The sequence below is a fragment of the Chelonia mydas genome, chromosome 12 (genome assembly GCF_015237465.2).
Source record: "Chelonia mydas isolate rCheMyd1 chromosome 12, rCheMyd1.pri.v2, whole genome shotgun sequence".
NCBI classification, from domain to species: Eukaryota; Metazoa; Chordata; order Testudines; family Cheloniidae; genus Chelonia; species Chelonia mydas.
The window spans coordinates 9359952-9384696 of NC_051252.2; the positions used below are offsets into that span (position 1 = coordinate 9359952).

The 24745-nt window shown below is 42.7% G+C and overlaps 1 protein-coding gene across 10 annotated transcripts in view; it reads right to left on the reverse strand.

The window, feature by feature from the left end:
- Positions 1–24745, reverse strand: part of NECAB2 (N-terminal EF-hand calcium binding protein 2) — a 378861-nt gene that overhangs the window by 213543 nt on the left and 140573 nt on the right. For all 10 annotated transcript variants that reach the window (XM_043526524.1, XM_037877468.2, XM_043526527.1 and 7 more), the window contains one exon: positions 9274–9382. In XM_043526524.1, the coding sequence (XP_043382459.1) occupies positions 9274–9382 (109 nt within the window). The remainder of the gene's footprint in view (positions 1–9273; positions 9383–24745) is intronic.

Here is a 24745-nt window from a genome sequence, read left to right on the forward strand (position 1 = left end):
CCATTGTTGAACAAATATTTGTCGATTGCTCCGCTCACCCACCCATGCAGAGGTTACGTGCAGAAATGCTCGTCCCATCAGCTTGGACTCTATGAAGGAGGGGATAAAAATCCCTGACCAGAGGGAATTACGGTCTCTTTATGCTGTCTGGACTCTGAGGGGCAAAGATTCCTGAACATAAGAAAGAGATGCCCAAGATGCTTGGCTTGGGTTAGCCCCAAAGGACATAAAAGCTTGATTTTATAGAAGTTTCTATTACCTTTTGAATTTAAGATTGTATCTTATTTGTGAGTGTGTGCTTACCTACTTTAACCTTATAAACAGCTCTCATTTCTTTTTCCTAGTTAATAAACCTTTAGTTAGTGTGTTACAGGATTGGCTATAAGCATTGTCTTTGGTGCAAACTGACCTGGGGTAAGTGACTGGTCCTTTGGGACTGGGAGTAACCTGAATATTTTGTGATCTTTGGTGTAAAGTGACCATCTATCACAGAGTCAAACTTGTCTGGGTGGCAAGATAGATCAGAATGCCCAAGGGGACTGTCTGAGACTCTTACATTAAGGCTGTATAGTGCCTGAGGAGTTTACATTTGTTACTTGGTTGGTTGTCTAAGTATAGAACTCACAACCAGTTTGGGGTTTGTGCCCTGCCCTGAGGTTGGTATTCTTGCTTGTGAGCCACTCCAGACAGTGTGACTATTGGCGTAGTCAGCAGGATTCATATGCCACAGTCAACTGGATTTATAGATTATAACCCGGCACTGTTAAAAGTTTAAACTTGACATTGAGAATTTTTAAAGGTTAAAGAACAGACACAAGGAGTGGACCACAGACATATGATGGTTTTGACATAAAAGACCTTGAAAAGTTATGTGATGAGAGGGGAAAATCCCATAAAAAGAAAGCCCCAGATTAGGAACTGAGAGTTTATCTGCCCCAGATACTACAAAGCAATTGGCCCAATTGCAGTGCCAGGCAGCCCGGGAAGAATGCGAGCCACTCCAGACAGTGTGACCATTTCCATTCATAGCAGTTTCTTACCAAGATACCAATTAATAAAATTTCAGTGTGATGACTTAGTACTTTTTGCTAATGCAGCTGCTTGCATTTGGGATTATTATATCAAAACCAGCTAATGAAAGAGCAGGTCCAAGAGCTGCTGAGTGTTCGAGTTTGTAGAGCAGAAAGTGGAGCATCACAGAATCTCTCCTACTCATTACAGGCCTACACTTGGTAAGCTGTTGACCTCCCTCAATTCCCATGGAAGTCACAATTGAGAGCAGACTCTGGAGTTTCCTGGATCATCGCCCTCCCTCCCCGCACTTTGTTTTGACGAAGAGTTCTGCATCCTGTGTGCAGTGACCCTCAGATCTACCTGACAAATACTCTGCGACTATCACCAATTTTTACAATCCTGAGACAGCTTCTGCCTGGCTCTAAGAGAGCTATAGAGGTGCTTGACCACCTGACCCAGTATGTTTATTTCCTTCCTCCATTAGAAATTAATTTCTGGTGATGCTATGCCTCCCTATTCTATGTCTAGGTTAGTAACATCATCACCATCATGCTACTGCTCAGCCCCAGGAAGAGGCAAGAGGTGCTGATGGAACCCACGGCAGCAGGGTCTGCTTTAGATACACTGTGGAAGACGATGATTCTGGAGGCAGATTTGACCAAAGTCTGCATTGGTGACAATGGGTGTGGCAGATCACACATGTAAGAGTCCAAATCAAACAGAGTAGTCACAGTGATTTTCCACTTTGGCCACAGGTGCTGGAACTAGGGGTGCGGGGAGTGCGGCCGCACCCCTTGGCTTGAAGTGGTTTCCATCATACACAGGGTTTACAGTTTGGTTCAATGGCTCCCACCCCCCCACTCCTCCCATTATACAAATTGTTACAGCGCCCCTGATTTTGGCTCTCCTCTCCCCTCAGGCGGATGTGCTGTTTCTGGCCTTGTTATACATAAAGAGCTTTTCACCATCAGTAAATGTTAAGGGGGAAAAATAGACAATTTGCATTAGGGGTATAAAGTGGGTAGATGCTTAAGTGTGGTGATTTACACTCACATGTTCAAGCCTAACCGAATGGTTAAATTTGGGGTCAGGAAGGCCTTTCCACCAGAAGATAGTAGCAGGGATATCTAGGCTTAATTCTCTCCTCCAGGAGCAGTGATCATGTCTCACATATGAATCTTTGGATGGAGAAGGTATTGGTGGATCTCTTTCCTTCCCATCTTCTTCCATGTTTCACAAAAGGTAGTGGGGACAGGAATGGCATCTTCTCCATTTGGAATATCTCTAAGACATTATGGAAGTAATTAATAAGAGAAACATGATTTCATTCTTCTTTTCTGTGAAGTCAGTTTGGGATTTTGCAGTATTTGCCTTACATGCAAAGTTGTTTCGGTAGAGCGAAGCACGCTTCCTCTGCTAGTCTTAACCTCTGGAGGAATACAGAGGGCAAGATGGACATGTTCCTTCTGCTCTTTGTCACAGTTCATTTATACCATGTATCTGAGTGCCTTAGCAACAAGCAACAGTATGAGCAGTGAAAGATGAATAAGGTTGGTTTCAGATCCAAAAGAAAGGCCAAGAACAGAGCAGAGATTATTTAAAAGGATGAGGAATCCCCCTGAAGAAGCAGGGGGAAGTTGCTTATAGACACACAACTTTGTTCATCTGCTAGCCCATTGAAGATATGAATAGGGAATTGCTCTTTTAAAGAGATCTCACTTGTCCTGGAACTCTAATCTGCTCTGAAAGAAAAATAGCATATAAAGAGAGCAAAGTATTAAAGGGACTGAAAACCCACAAAGATACTGCTGCTGATTTTCCATAATCACATTATACAAAACAGTTCTTGTAGCACAGGCCTATAGTGCCACATCATTAACCTCTTAAATGACACTTTCTAGGCAAAGCAGTATTGAGAACAAGCCTCATTAATGTTTCAAGGCTATTTTTGGATATCTCATTTTAGTTAAACACCTAAAGCCTCCCCCCTGATGACAAGAACACATTTTGCTGGGGGATTCTTATCCTTTAAAAAATAACTTGCCAAGCTGTAGCGTGTTCTAGCTGGGTACCCATAGGCAGTAGCACAGACTTGCTCTTGGGTCATTAAGTATTCATTTTCCCCCTGCATTGTGACCTTCCTCTTCATTTTTCTCAGGTTAACCATCATCTTCCAAATGAGCCTTTATTGTCTCAAGGAAGTCAAGAAACCAAACTAGATGTTCCTATTCAACTAAGTCAGTTCCCCTGTGCCTATAAGAACTCTGGAAATGGAATCAACATTTTATAATTTGGCTGGTAACAGCAATTATTAATATTCAGCAAGAACATAATTTTCTTAATCTAGCACTACTCTAGCTACAAAGTAATTTAAGTCACAAAATCTTTAGAACTGCACACTAAGCAAACGTGATGGAGGAGTAAGAGAAAAGCACACAGTTAAAATGAAATACCAAAATAGCTTTGAAAATAAATTAACTTATCTTTTCAACCAGCAATTAATTTCAATTCAAATTGCCTTTAGAAAGATAAAGTTAATATGCCCTGTATTCTTATTTGAAAGAAAATGCACAGTACCCATCTGATATTTCAGCCTTTGTCTTTTACTGCATAGAGCAATTTCCTTATAAGAAAAATCTGACAATATTATGTCTGACAATAAATATTATGTCTGACAATAAACTAATTCAAAACCAATAATTTCAGAACATACCAGACTCCAGACAGAATGTAAGAAGCAGGGAGTAATACTTGTTGGAATGGTGATAACAAGAAAGGGAATATTATTAATCATATTTAGCATTGTCCCCAACTACAAATGTTAGATGATTAAATGCTATACTGAACAGTGTTATCCCAGTAGGCCAGAGAATTTTTTATTTTGCAAGATTTAAAAAGCATGAGTTACCAAAATTCCTCATGGAAGGAACAGAAAAGGCACCCTGGAGCGCCAGCGGGAGTCATCAGGGTTTCCTCAGTCCTTTTCTGTCAGTCTGGGTCCCACTCTCATTTGTGTGTGAAGATCAGGCATGCATAAGAATTCTTTCAGGTCTGTCAGCAACCTAGGCCACTGCTGATCTGCTTACAGATCCTAGCAGGGTTAGAGAATATTATCTGAGTGGTTTTTGTTCCTCCCTCATCTCCAGGTGGTTTTTTTGCTTTTGTGATAATACAGCTACCCAAAGAGATCTCATGTGAGATTCCACAGGATTCTCATCTTAATTCTTCCGGTCCAATGGGAATGTATGGGGCTTTGATGTCATCAGCATGCAGACAACAGTCGATGTCTTATTTTCATGAGATCTGGATGACACAATTTCCTTGTTTTTTCTAGTGCCTCGCTGAGGCTGGGATTTGAATAAAACTAAGGTGTAATCAAAACAAGACAGACGTCAGGAGAAAAGATCACAATGGCAGAGAGGGGGTGACTCCTGTCCCCATTGCTGAGTGATTTCAATGCCCTTTACTCAAGTGCTGCAGTTTTACAGCACTCTAGGTTTCCTAACTGATCTCAGAGGACATGAAAAGTGTAAAAGCACTTTTCCTAGTCAGGTGACCATTTCCCTCAACTCTGGACCTTGCCATTGTCATACATGCTTCTGTGATTCCTAATTTGGATTATTATATGATCTACATGAGGTGACCCACTTGGAAGTTAGATCTGGTACCAAACAGGATATCGCTAGAGGAACAGCTAGTGCAGGGTGCCTATGATCCACCAGGAATGGAGGCTAACTCAGGTTAGAGAGATTAACTTTCCCCTCCTTATTCTCTCCACGGCAGTTGAGATTAGCTGGAGCATTTGTGCTAACAAGCTATAGATTTAGACATCTAGGAGCTGGTGGGAAGGCATTCTCAGCGCAGGGCAGCTGACACAAATTCCTTTCCCTTGGTAGTCCAACTGTCTTTTCACCTTTGTGGCAAAATGCACGCTACAGCTGGGAGAAAATTTTCAGCTGAAACTATTTCACCAAAAAAATGCAGATTCAGGCTGACCAAAACTTTAAGCAGCTTCTTGGCAAAAAATCAATTAATTGTTTCAATCAAAAACAAAAGATAAAAAAAACCTGAAAACCTTTTGTTTCAACATATTCAGAATGAAATGTTTTGAGTTTTCCATTCAAAATGTCTGTTTATTTTGAAATTTACTTCAATTTTTATTCCAAAAATTTAAAAGCATTTTAAAAAGCTTGAAAACTATCCACACAATTCTAGAGCAGATTACATAAATTGCTTTTGCTTGAGGGAAGCCTGGCACTAGCGAGCTAGGGATTGGGGACAAAGTTTCTGCCACTTACAAAATGTTCTCTCTCTCAGTTTTGGTAGATTTATCTTGATGTTAAAAATTCATAAATTTATGCTAAGATTTAACTTGGAACTATGACCAAAATCCGAAGTTTTTGTTCAGCCAAGAACACCAGATGTTAAACCAGGATGGCACTCTGAAAGCATCTTGTCCTTAAGGATTTCAAAGACTAGATAAATAGGTTTTCAAATATTTTATATGTGTGTGTGTGTGTGTGTATATATATATATATGGGGTGGGGAGGTTGTTTTTTTGCTGAACATTTTATAGATTTTTTTGTATTAAACTGAGATAGTGCTGGCACTAGGAGTCTAAGCAAATCACCACTAACAATGCAGGAATCTGACACATCTAATTAGAACACCTGGATATTCAAGTGTTTAGATGAAACTGTTCTCCAAAAGTTGAAAAAATAGTTATAAAAAATATCTCGAGCTGCTTGTTTCACATCCTCAGCTAGGAGCAAAACAGAAAATGTTTAAAATTGACCTCTTTCTAATGCAATGCCCACTAGTTTAACTGTGGGTAAAAAGACATGACAACTCATTAGAACCCAAAGCTAGTTGCAACACTTGTAGCAGCTGGGGGCTGTGCAAGAATTCAGACATCAGTCAAGCACACAATGTGCTGTAACTTGCATAGCACAGTATTATATGGCATGTTTTCTATGCGCACTACTGCAAAACATTTAGAACAGTTGCCCATTTTCATTTCTTTTTAGTTTAGGAGTAAGAAGTGCCCATACACAGTCTCTAAGGACGTTGCCAATTATTTAAAGTCACAAAAGCAAAATGCAATACAATCAAGCTCACCACTTCCACTAAGCAGCAACCCATAACCAGATACTAAACTCCACACAGCAGTCTGGACTTTAGCCGTCTTACCTTTCTGCAAAGACCAAATGAAATTAACACGCACTGTGCAACACCATAAAACTTAGCAAATATGGATTATTTCAGACCAGCAACAGAGCATTCCTGAGTCCCACAACCTTGATCGTGTAAACCCTGCCATGTTCCGCCTCTCTGTTATATTGAGACGGAACTAGAGTCAGTGTCTCTGCTACCATGGCAGAGTAGTGTCAGTCTGATTTTTGCTACAGTCCAGATTTTGAATGCCCTCTTCTTTTTATTCCCCTGACTCCCACACTATCCTTCACATTGTTATTGTGATTCTTTCCGAGATGTATTACGACCCTACAAGACAATCCTAGGAAAGCCACTCAAGGTATTTTGGTATTGTTACTTCCTTTAGATACATTTTTTCAAACTACAGAAAACAAAACTTGGATTTGATGGGAGTTCTGCAGTAAAGGTTCAGGTCAATTCTTACCATTTCTTAACCAGTTTATCCAGCCTTACTAATTAATGAAAAGCCAATATTTTTATGGTGTAACATTAAGAGCCTGATTCTTTAAGCCTTCAAACCACAGAATTTCCATTGGGTTGTGTTTGCAGTTAGCTCATGTCAAGAACTGGAGCTCATTCACTACAAATATAAGTTGGCCGTTTTTTCAAACAGACATTATTAAGGGCACAAGAGCAAACTATCCCACTTCGTAGGAAAGACAAGAAGTCTGGCAAGAGACCACCCTGGCTTAACCAGGAGATCTTCAGTGATCTAAAAATAAAAAAAGAGCCCCACAAAAAATGGAAACTAGATCAAATTACAAAGGATGAATGTAAGCAAATAACACAAATATGTAGGGACAAAATTAAACAGGCCAAGGCACAAAACGAGATCAAACTAGCTAGAGACATAAAGGATAACAAGAAAACATTCTACAAATACATTAGAAGCAAGAGGAAGACCAAGGACAGGGTAGGCCCATTACTCAATGAGGATGGAAAAACAATAACAGAAAATGTGGAAATGGCAGAGGTGCTTAATGACTTATTTTTTTTCAGTTTTCACCAAGAAGCTAGGTGGCGATTGAACAGCTAACATAGTGAATGCCAGTGAAAAGGACGTAGGATCAGAAGAGGCTAAAATGAGGAAAGAACAAGTTAAAAATTACTTAGACAAATTAGATGTCTTCAAGTCACCCGGGCCTGATGAAATGCATCCTAGAGTACTCAAGGAGCTGACTGAGGAGATATCTGAGCCATTCGCGATTATCTTTGGAAAGTCATAGAAGACGGGAGAGATTCCAGAAGACTGGAAAAGGGCAAATATAGTGCCATTCTATAAAAAGGGAAATAAGGACAACCCAGGGAATTACAGACCAGTCAGCTTAATTTATGTACCCAGAAAGATAATGGAGCAAATAATTAGCGACTCAATTTGCAAACATCTAGAAGATAATAAGGTGATAAGTAACAGTCAGCACGGATTTGTCAAGAACAAATCATATCAAACGAACCTAACAGCTTTCTTTGAGAGGGTAACTAGCCTTGAGGATAGGGTGGAAGTGCTAGATGTGGTATATCTTGACTTCAGTAAAGCTTTTGATGCTATCTCGCATGACCTTCTCATAAACAAACTAGGGAAATGCAACCTAGATGGAGCTACTCTCAGGTGGGTGCAAAACTGGTTAGAAAACCATTCTGAGAGAGAAGTTCTCAGTGGTACACAGTCATGCTGGAAGAACATAATGAGTGGGGTCCCGCAGGGATCAATTCTGGGTCTGGTTCTGTTCAATATCTTCATCAATGGCATAGAGAATACACTTACAAAGTTTGCAGCCAATACCAAGCTCGGAGGGGCTGCAAGTGCTTTGGTGGATAGGATAGGATTATAATTCAAAATGATCTGGACAAACTGGAGAAATGGTCTGAAGTAAACAGGATGAAATTCCATAAGGACAAATGCAAAGTACTCCATTTAGGAAAGAGCAATCACTTGCATACATACAAATTGGGAAATGACTGCCTAAGAAGGAGCACTGCAGAAAGGGATCGGGGGGTCAGAGTGGACCACAAGCTAAATATGAGTCAACAGTGTAACGCTGTTACAAAAAAAGCAAACATCATTCTGGGATGTATTAGCAGGAGTGTTGTAAGCAAGACATGAGAAGTAATTCTTCCGCTCTACTCTGCGCTGATTAGGCCTCAGCTGGAGTATTGTGTCCAGTTCTGGGTGCCACATTTCAGGAAGGATGTGGACAAATTGGAGAAAGTCCAGAGAAGAGCAACAAAAATGATTAAAGGTCTAGAAAACATGACCTATGAGGGAACATTGAAAAATTTGAGTTTGTTTAGTCTGGAGCAGAGAAGACAGAGGGAACATGATAACAGTTTTCAAGGACATAAAAGGTTGTTACAGGGAGGAGGGAGAAAAATTGTTTTTCTTAACCTCTGAGGATAGGACAATGGGCTTAAATTGCAGAAAAGGAGGTTTAGGTTGGACATTAGGAAAAACTTCCTAACTGTCAGGGTGGTTAAGCACTGGAATAAATTGCCTAGAGAGGATGTAAAATCTCCACTATTGGAGATTTTTAAGAGCAGGTTAGACAAACACCTGTCAGGGATGGTCTAGATAATACTTAGTCCTGCCATGAGTGCAAGAAACCAGACTAGATGACCTCTCAAGGTCCCCTGCAGGCCTATGATTCTAGGATTCTAACAACAGCTGCATTAGAAACTCACAGACAGATCAGGATAGCTAGATTAGATAGCCCTAGCAAAACTTTCTAGAAACAAGGGAAAAAATCAAAAGGTTAGCTGATTGTCCCTATTATTCAAAATGTATAATTTCAGAGATTTTCATAAACAGGCTGTGCTTCAGGAAGTGTGTTGAACTTATACCAGGAGAACAAGGAGCCCTAATGGTCTTCACCACGGGAGGTCAAACCTTGAAGAAATGAAGCCCCTCAAGGCTGACAGAAGAATTCCATCACAGTATACCTTGCACATGTTTAGATCTTTTAAGAAGCAAAACTTTAATAGTTGCACATCAAGAGTCCTAAAATCTATGTCAGTGGGAAAGAAATGGACAAAGATTTATATGCTTACCTGGTGTTGTCTGAGTCAATGGTATGAAAGAGCTGTTCAAGTTCTTCTTCATTAAGAGTCCCGTCTGAAAAAAAAGCCTGGAACTCCTCCAAGGACAACTTCCCATCATCTGTGAATGGCAAGATATCAGTGTTAAGAATAAAAGGTTAATGGAGGGAAAGCACAATCAAATGAAATACAAGGTCATGATCTGCTTAAAGGTATAGTGGGGAAATTCTTGGAATTTCTGAGTATCTGTCATGTAAAGTATCAACACATTCACCAATACGGCGTTCCCTTGGTACGTGGCTGTTTTTGGAACACAGGCTTTCAAACAGGACGCATCTAAGAAGGCAGGGCCAAATGCATTACAAAGACTGAGAAGAAGGTTGCCAAAGGAAGCCAAATATTTAATGGTTATGGCGCTGTGAGGCATGTGCAAATGCCAGATCTACCAAATTAAAGGGGAACTTCTGATGGGCAGCAGCGGAGCTAAGCTGGAAAGCAAATGCCATATAAAAAGGGAACCCTTACACCAGCATTAGAAAGAAGGAGCTCTATTTGAGGGAAATGTTCACAGTTTATTTGTTTATATGCTTTAGACTCATCATCACAACGTATTACAGAAACAGAAGTCAGAAGATTCAAATACTTGATAATCCCTTGAAACCACTTCAGAGAACAGACTTCAATATAATTTTTATTTCATGTTCAAAAGAGTTTAGTTAGAACCATTCTCTTGTTTTCACAATATAGAACTTGAAATCAAAGTGCAGAAATAGCCATAAGAGAAAGGACATTTTGTAGTCTTTCCCAACCAAGCCAGAACCAGGAAGTACCAGAAACCTAACAAGCATGTTTTCAAGTTATCCAGAATGATGCGTACAACAAAGAGGCTTGGATCGATACATCTGGCAAAATACCAAAATTATGATTGGATCAGATTTTCAAATGTACAGATATGCATTAAGAGGGCTGTACAAATATCTGCATTTGCGAATTTCATCCGCTATTAGAATCATAGAATCATAGAATATCAGGGTTGGAAGGGACCCCAGAAGGTCATCTAGTCCAACCCCCTGCTCGAAGCAGGACCAAGTCCCAGTTAAATCATCCCAGCCAGGGCTTTAAAAACCTCTAAGGAAGGAGATTCTACCACCTCCCTAGGTAACGCATTCCAGTGTTTCACCACCCTCTTAGTGAAAAAGTTTTTCCTAATATCCAATCTAAACCTCCCCCATTGCAACTTGAGACTATTACTCCTCGTTCTGTCATCTGCTACCATTGAGAACAGTCTAGAGCCATCCTCTTTGGAACCCCCTTTCAGGTAGTTGAAAGCAGCTATCAAATCCCCCCTCATTCTTCTCTTCTGCAGACTAAACAATCCCAGCTCCCTCAGCCTCTCCTCATAAGTCATGTGCTCTAGACCCCTAATCATTTTTGTTGCCCTTCGCTGGACTCTCTCCAATTTATCCACATCCTTCTTGTAGTGTGGGGCCCAAAACTGGACACAGTACTCCAGATGAGGCCTCACCAGTGTTGAATAGAGGGGAACGATCACGTCCCTCGATCTGCTCGCTATGCCCCTACTTATACATCCCAAAATGCCATTGGCCTTCTTGGCAACAAGGGCACACTGCTGACTCATATCCAGCTTCTCGTCCACTGTCACCCCTAGGTCCTTTTCCGCAGAACTGCTGCCTAGCCATTCGGTCCCTAGTCTGTAGCGGTGCATTGGATTCTTCCATCCTAAGTGCAGGACCCTGCACTTATCCTTATTGAACCTCATCAGATTTCTTTTGGCCCAATCCTCCAATTTGTCTAGGTCCTTCTGTATCCTATCCCTCCCCTCCAGCATATCTACCACTCCTCCCAGTTTAGTATCATCCGCAAATTTGCTGAGAGTGCAATCCACACCATCCTCCAGATCATTTATGAAGATATTGAACAAAACCGGCCCCAGGACCGACCCCTGGGGCACTCCACTTGACACCGGCTGCCAACTAGACATGGAGCCATTGATCACTACCCGTTGAGCCCGACAATCTAGCCAGCTTTCTACCCACCTTATAGTGCATTCATCCAGCCCATACTTCCTTAACTTGCTGACAAGAATACTGTGGGAGACCGTGTCAAAAGCTTTGCTAAAGTCAAGAAACAATACATCCACTGCTTTCCCTTCATCCACAGAACCAATAATCTCATCATAAAAGGCGATTAGATTAGTCAGGCATGACCTTCCCTTGGTGAATCCATGCTGACTGTTCCTGATCACTTTCCTCTCATGTAAGTGCTTCAGGATTGATTCTTTGAGGACCTGCTCCATGATTTTTCCAGGGACTGAGGTGAGGCTGACTGGCCTGTAGTTCCCAGGATCCTCCTTCTTCCCTTTTTTAAAGATTGGCACTACATTAGCCTTTTTCCAGTCATCCGGGACTTCCCCCGTTCGCCACGAGTTTTCAAAGATAATGGCCAAGGGCTCTGCAATCACATCCGCCAATTCCTTCAGCACTCTCGGATGCAACTCGTCCGGCCCCATGGACTTGTGCACGTCCAGCTTTTCTAAATAGTCCCTAACCACCTCTATCTCCACAGAGGGCTGGCCATCTCTTCCCCATTTTGTGCTGCCCAGCGCAGCAGTCTGGGAGCTGACCTTGTTAGTGAAAACAGAGGCAAAAAAAGCATTGAGTACATTAGCTTTTTCCACATCCTCTGTCACTAGGTTGCCTCCCTCATTCAGTAAGGGGCCCACACTTTCCTTGGCTTTCTTCTTGTTGCCAACATACCTGAAGAAACCCTTCTTGTTACTCTTGACATCTCTTGCTAGCTGCAGCTCCAGGTGCGATTTGGCCCTCCTGATATCTTTCCTACATGCCCGAGCAATATTTTTATACTCTTCCCTGGTCATATGTCCAACCTTCCACTTCTTGTAAGCTTCTTTTTTATGTTTAAGATCCGCTAGGATTTCACCATTAAGCCAAGCTGGTCGCCTGCCATATTTACTATTCTTTCGACTCATCGGGATGGTTTGTCCCTGTAACCTCAACAGGGATTCCTTGAAATACAGCCAGCTCTCCTGGACTCCCTTCCCCTTCATGTTAGTCCCCCAGGGGATCCTGGCCATCTGTTCCCTGAGGGAGTCGAAGTCTGCTTTCCTGAAGTCCAGGGTCCATATCCTGCTGCTTACCTTTCTTCCCTGCGTCAGGATCCTGAACTCAACCAACTCATGGTCACTGCCTCCCAGATTCCCATCCACTTTTGCTTCCCCCACTAATTCTACCCGGTTTGTGAGCAGCAGGTCAAGAAAAGCGCCCCCCCTAGTTGGCTCCCCTAGCACTTGCACCAGGAAATTGTCCCCTACGCTTTCCAAAAACTTCCTGGATTGTCTATGCACCGCTGTATTGCTCTCCCAGCAGATATCAGGGAAATTAAAGTCACCCATGAGAATCAGGGCATGCGATCTAGTAGCTTCCGTGAGTTGCCGGAAGAAAGCCTCATCCACCTCATCCCCCTGGTCCGGTGGTCTATAGCAGACTCCCACCACTACATCACTCTTGTTGCACACACTTCTAAACTTAATCCAGAGACACTCAGGTTTTTCCACAGTTTCGTACCGGAGCTCTGAGCAGTCATACTGCTCCCTTACATACAGTGCTACTCCCCCACCTTTTCTGCCCTGCCTGTCCTTCCTGAACAGTTTATAACCATCCATGACTGTACTCCAGTCATGTGAGTTATCCCACCAAGTCTCTGTTATTCCAATCACGTCATAGTTCCTTGACATCACCAGGACCTCCAGTTCTCCCTGCTTGTTTCTAAGGCTTTGTGCATTTGTATATAAGCACTTGAGATAACCTGTTGATCGCCCCTCATTCCCAGTATGAGGCAGGAGCCCTCCCCTCACAGACATTCCTGCCTGTGCTTCCTCCCGGTATCCCGCTTTCCCACTTACCTCAGGGCTTTGGTCTCCTTCCCCCGGTGAACCTAGTTTAAAGCCCTCCTCACTAGGTTAGCCAGCCTGCTGGCAAAGATGCTCTTCCCTCTCTTCGTAAGATGGAGCCCGTCTCTGCCCAGCACTCCTCCTTCATGGAACACCATCCCATGGTCAAAGAATCCAAAGCCTTCTCTCCGACACCACCTGCGTAGCCATTCGTTGACTTCCACGATTCGACGGTCCCTACCCAGGCCTTTTCCTTCCACGGGGAGGATGGACGAGAACACCACTTGCGCCTCCAACTCCTTTATCCTTCTTCCCAGAGCCACGTAGTCCGCAGTGATCCGCTCAAGGTCATTCTTGGCAGTATCATTGGTGCCCACGTGGAGAAGCAGGAAGGGGTAGCGATCCGAGGGCTTGATGAGTCTCGGCAGTCTCTCTGTCACATCGCGAATCTTAGCCCCCGGCAAGCAGCAGACTTCTCGGTTTTCCCGGTCAGGGCGGCAGATAGATGACTCGGTCCCCCAGAGGAGAGAGTCCCCGACCACCACCACCCGCCTTCTCCTCTTGGGAGTGGTGGTCGTGGAACCCCCAACCTCAGGACATCGCACCTCATGCCTTCCAACCAGCGGAGTCTCCTTCTGCTTTCTCCCCCCAGACATATCATCATATTATTATTTATCTGGCACCAAAATATATGACACAGGCTACAAACAAGTTCACATACTAGGTCCCTGGCTTAGGGAGTTTAAAATCTAAGGCCCCAATCCTGCATGCTGCAACACAGGTGTACTCCTGACCCTGCAGGGAGCATCAGTGAAGTCAGGAGAGCTGTGTGAGAGCACAGGGCCCATCCACACAGAGTAGCTTGGTGGATCTGGGCCTACAAGTCAAACTGTGGCATTGGCAGCTGTCCCAAGGAAGAAGTGATGTGAAGCTGCAATTCCCTAGGGATTAGAAGGACTGTGCAGGTTGCACCATCCTTTAGAAAATTATTAGGCTTTTAATTCCCTGTTGCAATTGGATTAAGGAAAAAAGAAACCTGCAGGGTTCCTTCTGAAATGAAATCATACTGGAGTTCAGGAACCCGTTTGTCTGCTGTATGTTTAAATAATGCAGGACATTCAGTGTTTACATGGTGCCTAGGAAAGCCTCTAGAGTGTAATTAACAATGTACTACTTACTGTATACAGGACTAGCGCTCACCTTCTCCAACCAGTTACATACTGTATCTTATAGCTCAGACCATGGATGCAACAGAGCAGGACATTTTAGGGTAGTTTTCACTTGAGTTACCAACTGTTTGCACACACAGGACCTGTCATCTTAACGTTGAAACTTTCCTTTCAAAAGACCTTGAGGACATACCATGTGCATCTGCTTGGCCATACACATAGGCATCTGCCTTGCTGAACATGGGTTGGTAAATCTACAGATCAAGTGAAGGAGTTATAACCTAGAAAGGTTTAAAATCCCCCCTTGACACTGACTTCAAACATGGCCACTGATTTTGGGGCATCTAACTAGATGCCCTTTGGGCCTAATTTTCAGAAGTACTCAGGCATCCTCGAAAGCTTATGCTCAAATAAATTTGTTAGTCTCTAAGGTGCCACAAGTACTCTTTTCTTCAGGCATCCTCGACTCCAGTTAGCTCTATCGCAGCTGCAAATGACCAGCACTTCTGGGAATCTGGCCCCAGGTCGCAAGTTGAGGACCCAGAAACGTAGTCAGCCCAAATCAGTGGCCATTTATGAAAATTTGGCTGAATGTCTTTGAGTTGTATACTTACATGTGAGCCCGCTGCACTGATGTGGGCTGGGTTAAGTGGAAGGGAAGAGGCTGGGCATTTGCCAGCGTTGTTAATGGACTGAAGTATCAGATGCTGGACACCTAGAACAACCAATAGTCTATTGTATTGGACCTAAGCAATGCATCTCATTGTAGTGCTACTATAATATGTTGGGTTACTATTGTAAAATCATGCTCTACCTATTTAAAAGGCTAGCAGGGAAGAGAGACAGACATGTGGAGTCATGTAAGGAAAGAAAAGTTGTAAGATAGTTCCCCGACATAACAAAGGTACAAGCCTAGCTATGAAACGGAGAGATTCTCCCTCTCCAAGCACTGTGAGAAGGTTTCTTCCTATCTGTAGCAGGAAGCCAAATAGTGAGGGGCTGGAGAAAGCTCCTGTACAAAACGGTCTACAGTGAAGCAAGGATGGAGACACGGTAGCTTTAAGGGATAAAAATGTTTTATTTATTCTATTGAAGTTCCCTGTTCAGTGCTAGAAGACAGCAACTAATAATGTAACATTGTTGTACAACAGTGCCTTAGGTGGAGGAATTACTGCAATTTATACACGATTTAAAAGCTCTTCCTTTCAAAGCCCTAGATTTATGGACTGGAAATGTTGCCTAGGCTGAGATACGAGAATGTATCATTTATTATTTAATCAAATCAATTAAAACCCATGGTGCTTCTCTTTCAGGAAATGATGCTGGAGGACAAAGTTAGCTGACTCACCATGTACACAGGTGAACAAGCTCTGGCTTGGGAAAAAAAAGAAAAGTCTGGTGTTCATGAACTACACATCTGGACTTCCAAGCGTTAATGCAGTATGTATGGGCTGAAGCCAGTGTATTTAGAGCTGTAATTAATCTGGCATAAGGTATCTATTTTATTGGTGATTCTATAAAGATGGTGACAGGAGAAGGAACATAAAATCAATATTGGGGTAAGCATTTATATTTTGTCGGGCTCTACGGAGAATGGCTGCATTTGACAGGCCAAATGCTGAATTCCCAATTTAGCTTTTATTCTGTCCTTACCCAAAACGTTCACTCGTTTCAATGGGAGTGTTGGGACTAACGGGAGTAATGACTAAGGGCTTCTAGATTTGGCCCAAAATTAATTTGGACTTTAACCATTTTTTGCTGACACGTGCTGAATTGTAATAGTTCTATTTTCCATTCCATAAAGATCCGCAGAAGAGGAGGTGAACTCGGGATACCTGGAACGCTCAGCAGCAGGTAGCAGACTTATTCAGGTTTTGATATTTTCATTGGCAAGATTGAAAGTCTCAGTGGAAAAGGACTTTGTGTAAATGAATCATCATTGAGAATGAAAGTGTCCATGTTTGAAAGATGGACCTTATTAACCAGCACTCTACCTCTTGGAGCATCAGACTTGATCATGTGGTATCCTGTCTCCAACTCTGCCCAGGGCCGTATATTTCACAGGAAGATGAAAAATATCCATGATGCCCCTACTTATGTAATACTATACTCAAGATGGAAGGGATAATTTCTTCCTGACCCCAGTTGGTGATTAGTTTATGCTCTGAAGCATTCAGATAAATAACCTTTTTATCCCAGCAAGTATAAACTGCAGAGGCTGTTCTTATACATAATGTCTGGTTTTTAAACTTACTAGGTGGTTGTTTGCCTCAATAATATCCTGCTGGACAAAGGTCAAGCAGAATCACCTTCCCACCAGAGCAATTTCAAGCAGCATTAGTGGGAAGGAAGCAAAATAAAACTGAGCACACATTATTATTTTAACCCATGAAAGTCATTTACAGTTTTCTTTCCATCAGCACACACAAAAAGCTATTTTGATGCAAGCTTACTTAAAAGCAGTTGTGGTTTTTTTCCAGCCAGTTTATGTTTTCAAAGAGGAGAATGTCTCATTTCACTTTTACTTGATTTCTTAAGTCACAAACTATTTTTTCCCCACTGAAACTTAAGTGTCTACATTCTAAGTGGTGCCATACTGCTTTCCCGATTCCTGTCCCAAAGCTACTGAAGCATGTGGCTAGGAACACAGGGGTGGGTAGCAATTTTTCTACAGTAGTTCACATCACTTCAAATTCAGTGTTAGTGGGTTATTTAAAGAGCTGTCTACCTGGTTGCAGGAGTATGTTTAGGGGGAAATGTGAGAGGAATAAAGCAATAGCTTAGCACAGCAGCAACTGCAAGAGACATTTTTATAAACGCCTATCATAATGTAAGCACCCCCAAATATTACTGAAGTGCTGAAGGTACGTTGGTGCTGCACAAAATAGGCGTACAGATGGCCTCAGGATCCTAAGACAGGACAGAGAGGGGGACTTAAGGAAGGAGGAGCTGAGAGTTATTTGACTTTTGCTGTTTGTGGACCTCACAGAAAAAGTGGGTCTTTAGGATGGATTTGACTTGGAGAGGGTGAAAAGCCTGGAACTAAACATTATTTAAAATCCTCACCCACCTCCAAATAACTACAATACATTAAAACACAAATCAGTCTAAAGCATGAAAAGAGGTCAATATTTAACGCAAACTTGAACACACATCCATAAATACCAGGGAAAGTGTTCCAAAGTAACAAAAAAAAATAAAAATCCTTGAGCAATATATCTATAATTGTAAAACAGCTTTAGGTTATATATCGATAGAGCACACTAGACAAGAATGTCTGGAGAGAGAGGAGCTCAGAGATAAGAGAAAGCAAGACCATGCTAGGATTTGAAAGCTAAAATTAAAATGCTAGAAAATCCTGGCCAAAGAGGACTGGCCAACACAGTAATAATATCCCACTTCTGCAACCGGCACACGTTAAGATAAGAGTTGATATATTCTGAAGATTTTGTACTCTAGTAACAGTCTTATCAAGAAAATCATAGAAAAACAAGTTGCACAAAGTAGAAATTTGCTAAGTTACCAAAGAATGGACAAGGATGTAAGAAGCTTGCCTTTAGTTACATGCTCCTGTGTGCAAGAGATACAGGTTCTCCACATGAAGTGTGATGTAATATATCAGAATGGTATCAGAAGTCTTAGAATTCCACTTAGCCTACATTCTTCTCAGTAGAAGTTATTGTTTAGGGATATGGGATATTTCCACCTTTAAAATAAGTTCCCACCTTTGATTAATATTGTGACATAAAAATTACATTTACATACAAAATCTACATTAAAGTAACTCTACATTTTCATAGATTTTAAGACCATCAGGGACCATTTTCATCTAGACTGACCTTGTGCATAACACAGGCCACAGTATTTCCCTGAATGATTAGTACATCTTTGGTTGCGAAGTTGAGCACCCAAATGTTTAGAAATGGCAATATTAAAGCTGCCTGACTGGGAAATAACGTAACATTAGCAAGTTACCTATTTTTCAATATTCTCTTTAGAAACAAAAGAACTCATTTTACTCATTTGCACCCCCCCAAAAAAAAAATCAATCTCAGGCAAAGTCCCTGGAAAAATCATGGAGCAGGTCCTCAAGGAATCGATTCTGAAGCACTTAGAGGAGAGGAAAGTGATCAGGCATGACTTTCCCTTGGTGAATCCATGCTGACTGTTCCTGACTAATCTAATTGCCTTCTATGACGAGACAACTGGCTCTGTGGATGAAGGGAAAGCGGTGGACGTGTTGTTCCTTGACTTTAGCAAAGCTTTTGACACGGTCTCCCATAATATTCTTGCCAGCAAGTTAAAGAAGTATGGGCTGGATTAATGGACAATAAGGTGGATAGAAAGTTGGCTAGATTGTCGGGCTCAACGGGTAGTGATCAATGGCTCCATGTCTAGTTGGCAGCCGGTATCAAGTAGAGTGCCCCAAGGGTCAGTCCTGGAGCCGGTTTTGTTCAATATCTTCATAAATGATGTGGAGGATGGTGTGGATTGCACCCCCAGCAAGTTTGCAGATGACACTAAACTGGGAGGAGTGGTAGATACGCTGGAGGGTAAGGATAGGATACAGAGGGCCCTTGACAAATTGGAGGATTGGGACAAAAGAAATCTGATGAGGTTCAACAAGGACAAGGGCAGAGTCCTGCACTTAGGGCGGAAGAATCCCATGCACTGCTACAGACTAGGGACCGAGTGGCTAGACAGCAGTTCTGCAGAAAAGGACCTAGGGGTTACAGTGGATGAGAAGCTGGATATGAGTCAACAGTGTGCCCTTGTTGCCCAGAAAACGGCATTTTGGGCTGTATAAGTAGGAGCATTGCCAGCAGATCGAGGGACGTGATCATTCCCCTCTATTTGGCGTTGGTGAGGCCTCATCTGGAGTACTGTGTCCAGTTTTGGGCCCCACACTACAAGAAGGATGTGGAAAAATTGGAAAGAGTCCAGCGGAGGGCAACAAAAATGATTAGGGGGCTGGAACACATGACTGATGAGGAGAGGCTGAAGGAACTGGGATTGTTTAGTCTGCAGAAGAGAAGAATGAGGGGGGATTTGATAGCTGCTTTCAACTACCTGAAAGGGGGTTCCAAAGAGGATGGATCTAGACTGTTCTCAGTGGTAGCTGATGACAGAACAAGGAGTAATGATCTCAAGTTGCAGTGGGGGAGATTTAGGTTGGATATTAGGAAACACTTTTTCACTAGGAGGGTAGTGAAATACTGGAATGCGTTACCTAGGGAGGTAGTGGAATCTCCTTCCTTCAATATTTTTAAGGTCAGGCTTGACAAAGCCCTGGCTGGGATGATTTAGTTGGGGATTGGTCCTGCTTTGAGCAGGGGGTTGGACTAGATGACCTCCTGAGGTCCCTTCCAACCCTGATATTCTATATTCTATGGAAGACCAAAGACAATTTTAACCTAAAAAGTTTGCCAAAGTTATAAATAATTGAAAAGAGGGGTTCATAATAAGACTGCTTCAGTATAGGTGTTGCAGTGCCACCTCAATGTAAAACGCTGAGGAATCTATAGCAAATGTCTATTCATTATGGAGCATATGCTCAGAGTTCTCATTTTCTTTAATGCTTTATGGAAATAAGATGACAAGGCAATCCATAAATCCTCCAAAATTTAGCAAATTTGGCCACTAGGGTTTCTTTCTCTAGGGATTTTACTTTCTACCTGTACAAATACTTATAGTGCTGGTCTGCTCAAAAGTGACCATATAAAAATGTCACCTTACTCAGATTACATCTACACTGCAACCAGGGGAGTGATTTGCAGCTCATGTTTTGCATACCTGCACTAGCTTAAATCTAGCTAGTGTGCTAAATATAGCAGTGAGGATACAGAGGCATGGGCTAGCAATGAATGCAAGGTGATACCTGGGCGGGATGAGGACACGACAGGTAGGCTTATATAGCTTGTGCTGAAGCCCATCCTGCCACTTCCTCGTTGCTATTTTGAGCAAGCTATTTAGATTAAAGGTAGTGCAGATAAATCCACAAGAGCTGCAAATTACACCCCCAGTTGCCGTGTAGGTGTAAACCTGCCATGTGTATTCAGAGCTGTATCTGCCAATTTACTAATATATATTTGTTACTTTTTTACCTCGATGAGCACTGAAGAACGAACACGAATCCCGAGTATTCATTGGATTATATTTTGGTTTATGCATCATCAACAGAATTCTCAGTTAAATTCCAATTACAGAACCTGTATTGCTACTGATACATAAGCCAAAAAAGAAAAAAAACAGATTGACTTACAAATTCCAGGATGGGTACCCAGTACAACTCCCATTATAGTCAGTGGGAGTCCTTCTAATTATTTAAATGGGATGAATCATGCCTAGAGTTTTCAGGGCTATCAGTTAGGGGGAGAAATACCTTTACTCTATGCAGATTTGATCTGGAAGATATTTCAAAGGTATAAATGGGATTAGGCACTCAACTGCAATCCAGAAAACTAGCAAAATAGAAATTGTGTAGTTGTTAATGAGATGTCATACTTAATGTTCATAAAACAAAGTTTTGTCATTAAGGAAGCTTACAGATTCCTCTTCTATATTAATTTCCCTCCATGGAAGTTATCTAATAAATGGATGCATTATACAACACAACATACCAAATATGTTAAATCATTATTTGGAAGGCAGTCTGATTACCTTTAATAGATCTATTTAGGGAAAAGAAATGAAAATACATGTTTTTCATTTGATATGCTCTAGGGCTGTCAATTAATCACAGTTGACTCACACAATTAACTAAAAAAATTAATTGTGATTAAAAAAATTAATCTTGATTTATCGCAGTTTTAATTGCACTGTTAAACAACAGAATACCAATTGAAATGTATTACAATATTTTTGGATGTTTTCTACACTTTCATATATATTTATTTCAATTACAACACAGAATACAAAGTGTACAGTGCTCACTTTATATTATATTTATTACAAATATTTGCACTGTAAAAATGATAAAAGAAATAGTATTTTTCAATTCACCTTATACAAGTACTGTACTGCAATCTCTTCATTGTGAAAGTGCAATTTAAAAAATAATCTACATTTGTGTTACATAACTGCACTAAAAAAAATGTAAAAGTTTAGAGCCTAAAGTCCACTCAGTCCTACTTCTTGTTCAGCCAATCGCTAAGACAAACAAGTTTGTTTACATTTACGGGAGATAATGCTGCCCGCTTCTTATTTACAATGTCACCTGAAAGTGAGAACAGGCGTTCGCATCACATTTCTGTAGCCAGCATTGCAAGGTATTTATGTGCCAGATATGCTAAACATTCGTATGCCCCTTCATGTTTCAGCAACCATGCCAGAGGCCATGCTTCCATGCTGATGACGCTTGTTAAAAAATAATGTGTTAATTAAATTTGTGACTGAACTTCTTGGGGGAGAATTGTATGTCTCCTGTTCTGTTTTACCCACATTCGGCCATATATTTCATGTTACAGCAGTCTCGGATGGTGACCTAGCACATGTTGTTCGTTTTAAGAACACTTTCACTGCAGATTCGACAAAATCCAAAGAAGGTACCAATGTGAGATTTCTAAAGATAGCTACAGTGTTAGACCCAAGGTTTAAGAATCTGAAGTGCCTTCCAAAATCTGAGGGTATGTCTACAGTATGAAATTATTTCAAAATTATTCTACTCAAATTTTCGGAAGCTATTTTATACATTCGGTCTTCTGTGTCCCCACTAAAGTGCGTGAATTCGGCAGAGTGCGTCCACAGTACCAAGGCTAGCATCGAATGTCGGAGCGGTGCACTGTGGGTAGCTAACCCACAGTTCCCGCAGTCCCCGCCACCCATTGGAATTCTGGGTTAAGCTCCCAGTGCATGATGGGGCAAAAACATTCTCAGGGTTGTTTCTGGGTGTGTGTCGTCAGTCGCTCCTCCCTTCATGAAAGCTACGGCAGACAATTGTTTCACACCTTTTTGGTGTGCAGATGCCATACTGCTTTCAGCAGACAGTGCACCGCTGCTCTCCTGATGCTATGAATCCACCTCTCATTTCCTCTCATCTTCCTATGTAACCTCTACTATCTACTCTTTCTCTTCCTCATCGAACGCTTCCGCTGCCAACTCTGCTCGGCCATCGTGAACCGAGCAGCACAGCTTCCGCCACCAACTCTGCTCTCCCGCTATTGCCATGCTTCCAAGCTTCTCCATGTTGTCTGTCCTGGGCTCCCACCTCCATGAAAGTTACAGAAGACAACTATTTACTGCCTTTTTTCAGCTACTGTGAACCGAACACCACCTCTTCCGCTGCCACTCTGCTCTCCTACGTTTCGTGCCCTTTTTCCAGGATTACCCGTGCAGGCGCCATAGCCATGGAGCCCGATCAGATCTCCGCTGCAGTTTTGACCATTGTAAATACCTCACACATTATCCAGCAGTATGTGCAGTACTGCAAAACCGGGCAAGGAAGCGACGACAGCGCAATTACGATAGCGATGAGGACATGGACACAGATGTTCCTAGAAGCATAGCATGTGGTGATTGGGAGATCATGGTGGTGTTGGGCCAGGTTCATGCCATGGAACACCGATTCTGGGCCCGGGAAACAAGCACAGACTGGTGGGACCGCATAGTGTTGCAGGTATGGGATGATTCCCACTGGCTGAGAAACTTTCGTATGCATAGGGCCACTTTCATGGAACTTTGTGACTTCCTGTCCCCTGCCCTGAAGCGCAAAGACACCAAAATGAAAGCAACCCCCACAGCTGAGAAGCGAGTGGCGATAGCCCTGTGGAAGCTTGCAATGCCCGACAGCTACTGGTCAGTCGGGATTCAGTTTGGAGTGGGCAAATCTACTGTGGGGGCTGTTGTGCTGCAAGTAGCCAACGCAATCATTGACCAGCTGCTATCAAGGGTAGTCACTTTGGGAAATGTGCAGACCATTGTGGATGGCTTTAATGCGCTGGGGTTCCCTAACTGCGTAGATGGAATGCATATCCCTGTCTTGGCCCCAGAACACCAGGGCGGCCAGTACGTAAACCGCAAGGGGTACTTTTCCATGGTGCAGCAAGCACTAGTGGATCACAAGGGACGTTTCACCTATATCAATGTAGGATGGCCGGGAAAGGTGCATGACGCTCGCATCTTCAGGAACTCTGGTCTGTTTGAACAGCTGCAGGAAGGAACTTACTCCCCAGACCAGAAAATTTCTGCTGGGGATGTTGAAATGCCTATAGTTATCCTCAGGGACCCAGCCTACCCCTTAATGCCATGGCTCATGAAGCCGTACACAGGCACCCTGGACAGTAGTAAGGAGCAGTTCAACTATAGGCTGAGCAAATGCAGAATGGTGGTAGAATGTGTGTTTGGACGTTTGAAAGCGCGCTGGTGCAGTTTACTGACTCGGTTAGATCTCAGCACAACCAATATTCCAATTGTAATTGCTGCTTGTTGTGTGCTCCACAATATCTGTGAGAGTAAGGGGAGACATTTATGGTGGGGTGGGAGGTTGAGGCAACTTGCCTGGCGGCCAGTTTCACACAGCCAGACAACAGGGCGATTAGAAGAGCGCAGCAGGGCACGCTGCACATCAGAGAAGCTTTGAAAGCCAGTTTCATGACTGGCCAGGGTACGGTGTGACAGTTGTGTTTGTTTCTCTTAAAGTTACCCACCCCCTAGATATATATGAAAGGAAATAAAGTCACAATTGTTTAAAAAACGTTCTTTATTATTTGTTGCACAAAACATTGAGAGAAATCAGAAGCTAGACGGGGGCGGGGGGGTATTGGGTTAGGGGGGTGGAGGAGGAGGGAAGGACAAGTCCAGAAACCAAATCAAAATTGAGGATATGCCAGCTTTCTGCTGCTTGTGCAATCCTCTGGGGTTGACTGTGTGGGTCCCCGTAGCCTCCTCCCCAGCCCCGTGTTCTTGGGTGTCTGGGTGAGGAGGCTATGGAACTTGGGGAGGAGGGAGGGTGGTTATACAGGGGCTGCAGCGGCAGTCTGTGGTCTTGCTGCCTTTCCCACATTAGAGCCACCATACAGAGGCGCATGTCAGTTTTCTCCCCCATGAGCTTGACCATAGCATCCTGCCTGCTCTCATAGCGCACGTCCCTCCTCTCTTTGTATTCATGTAAGCTTTACGCAACTCCACAATTGTTTGCCTCCACGCATTCAGCTGGACCCTATCAGTGCGGGAGGACTGCATGAGCTTGACAAACATGTCATCCCGAGTTCGTTTTTTCCGCCTTCTAATCTGGACCAGGCTCTGGGACGGAGTAGATAGGGGCTGCGTTGAAACATTTGCACCTGCTGCGGGAGGAGAAAAAGGGAGGGTAGTATTTTAAAAAATACATTTTAGAGAACAAAGGGGACACTTTCTCAGTGAAACAGACAATTCATAGTACACAGCA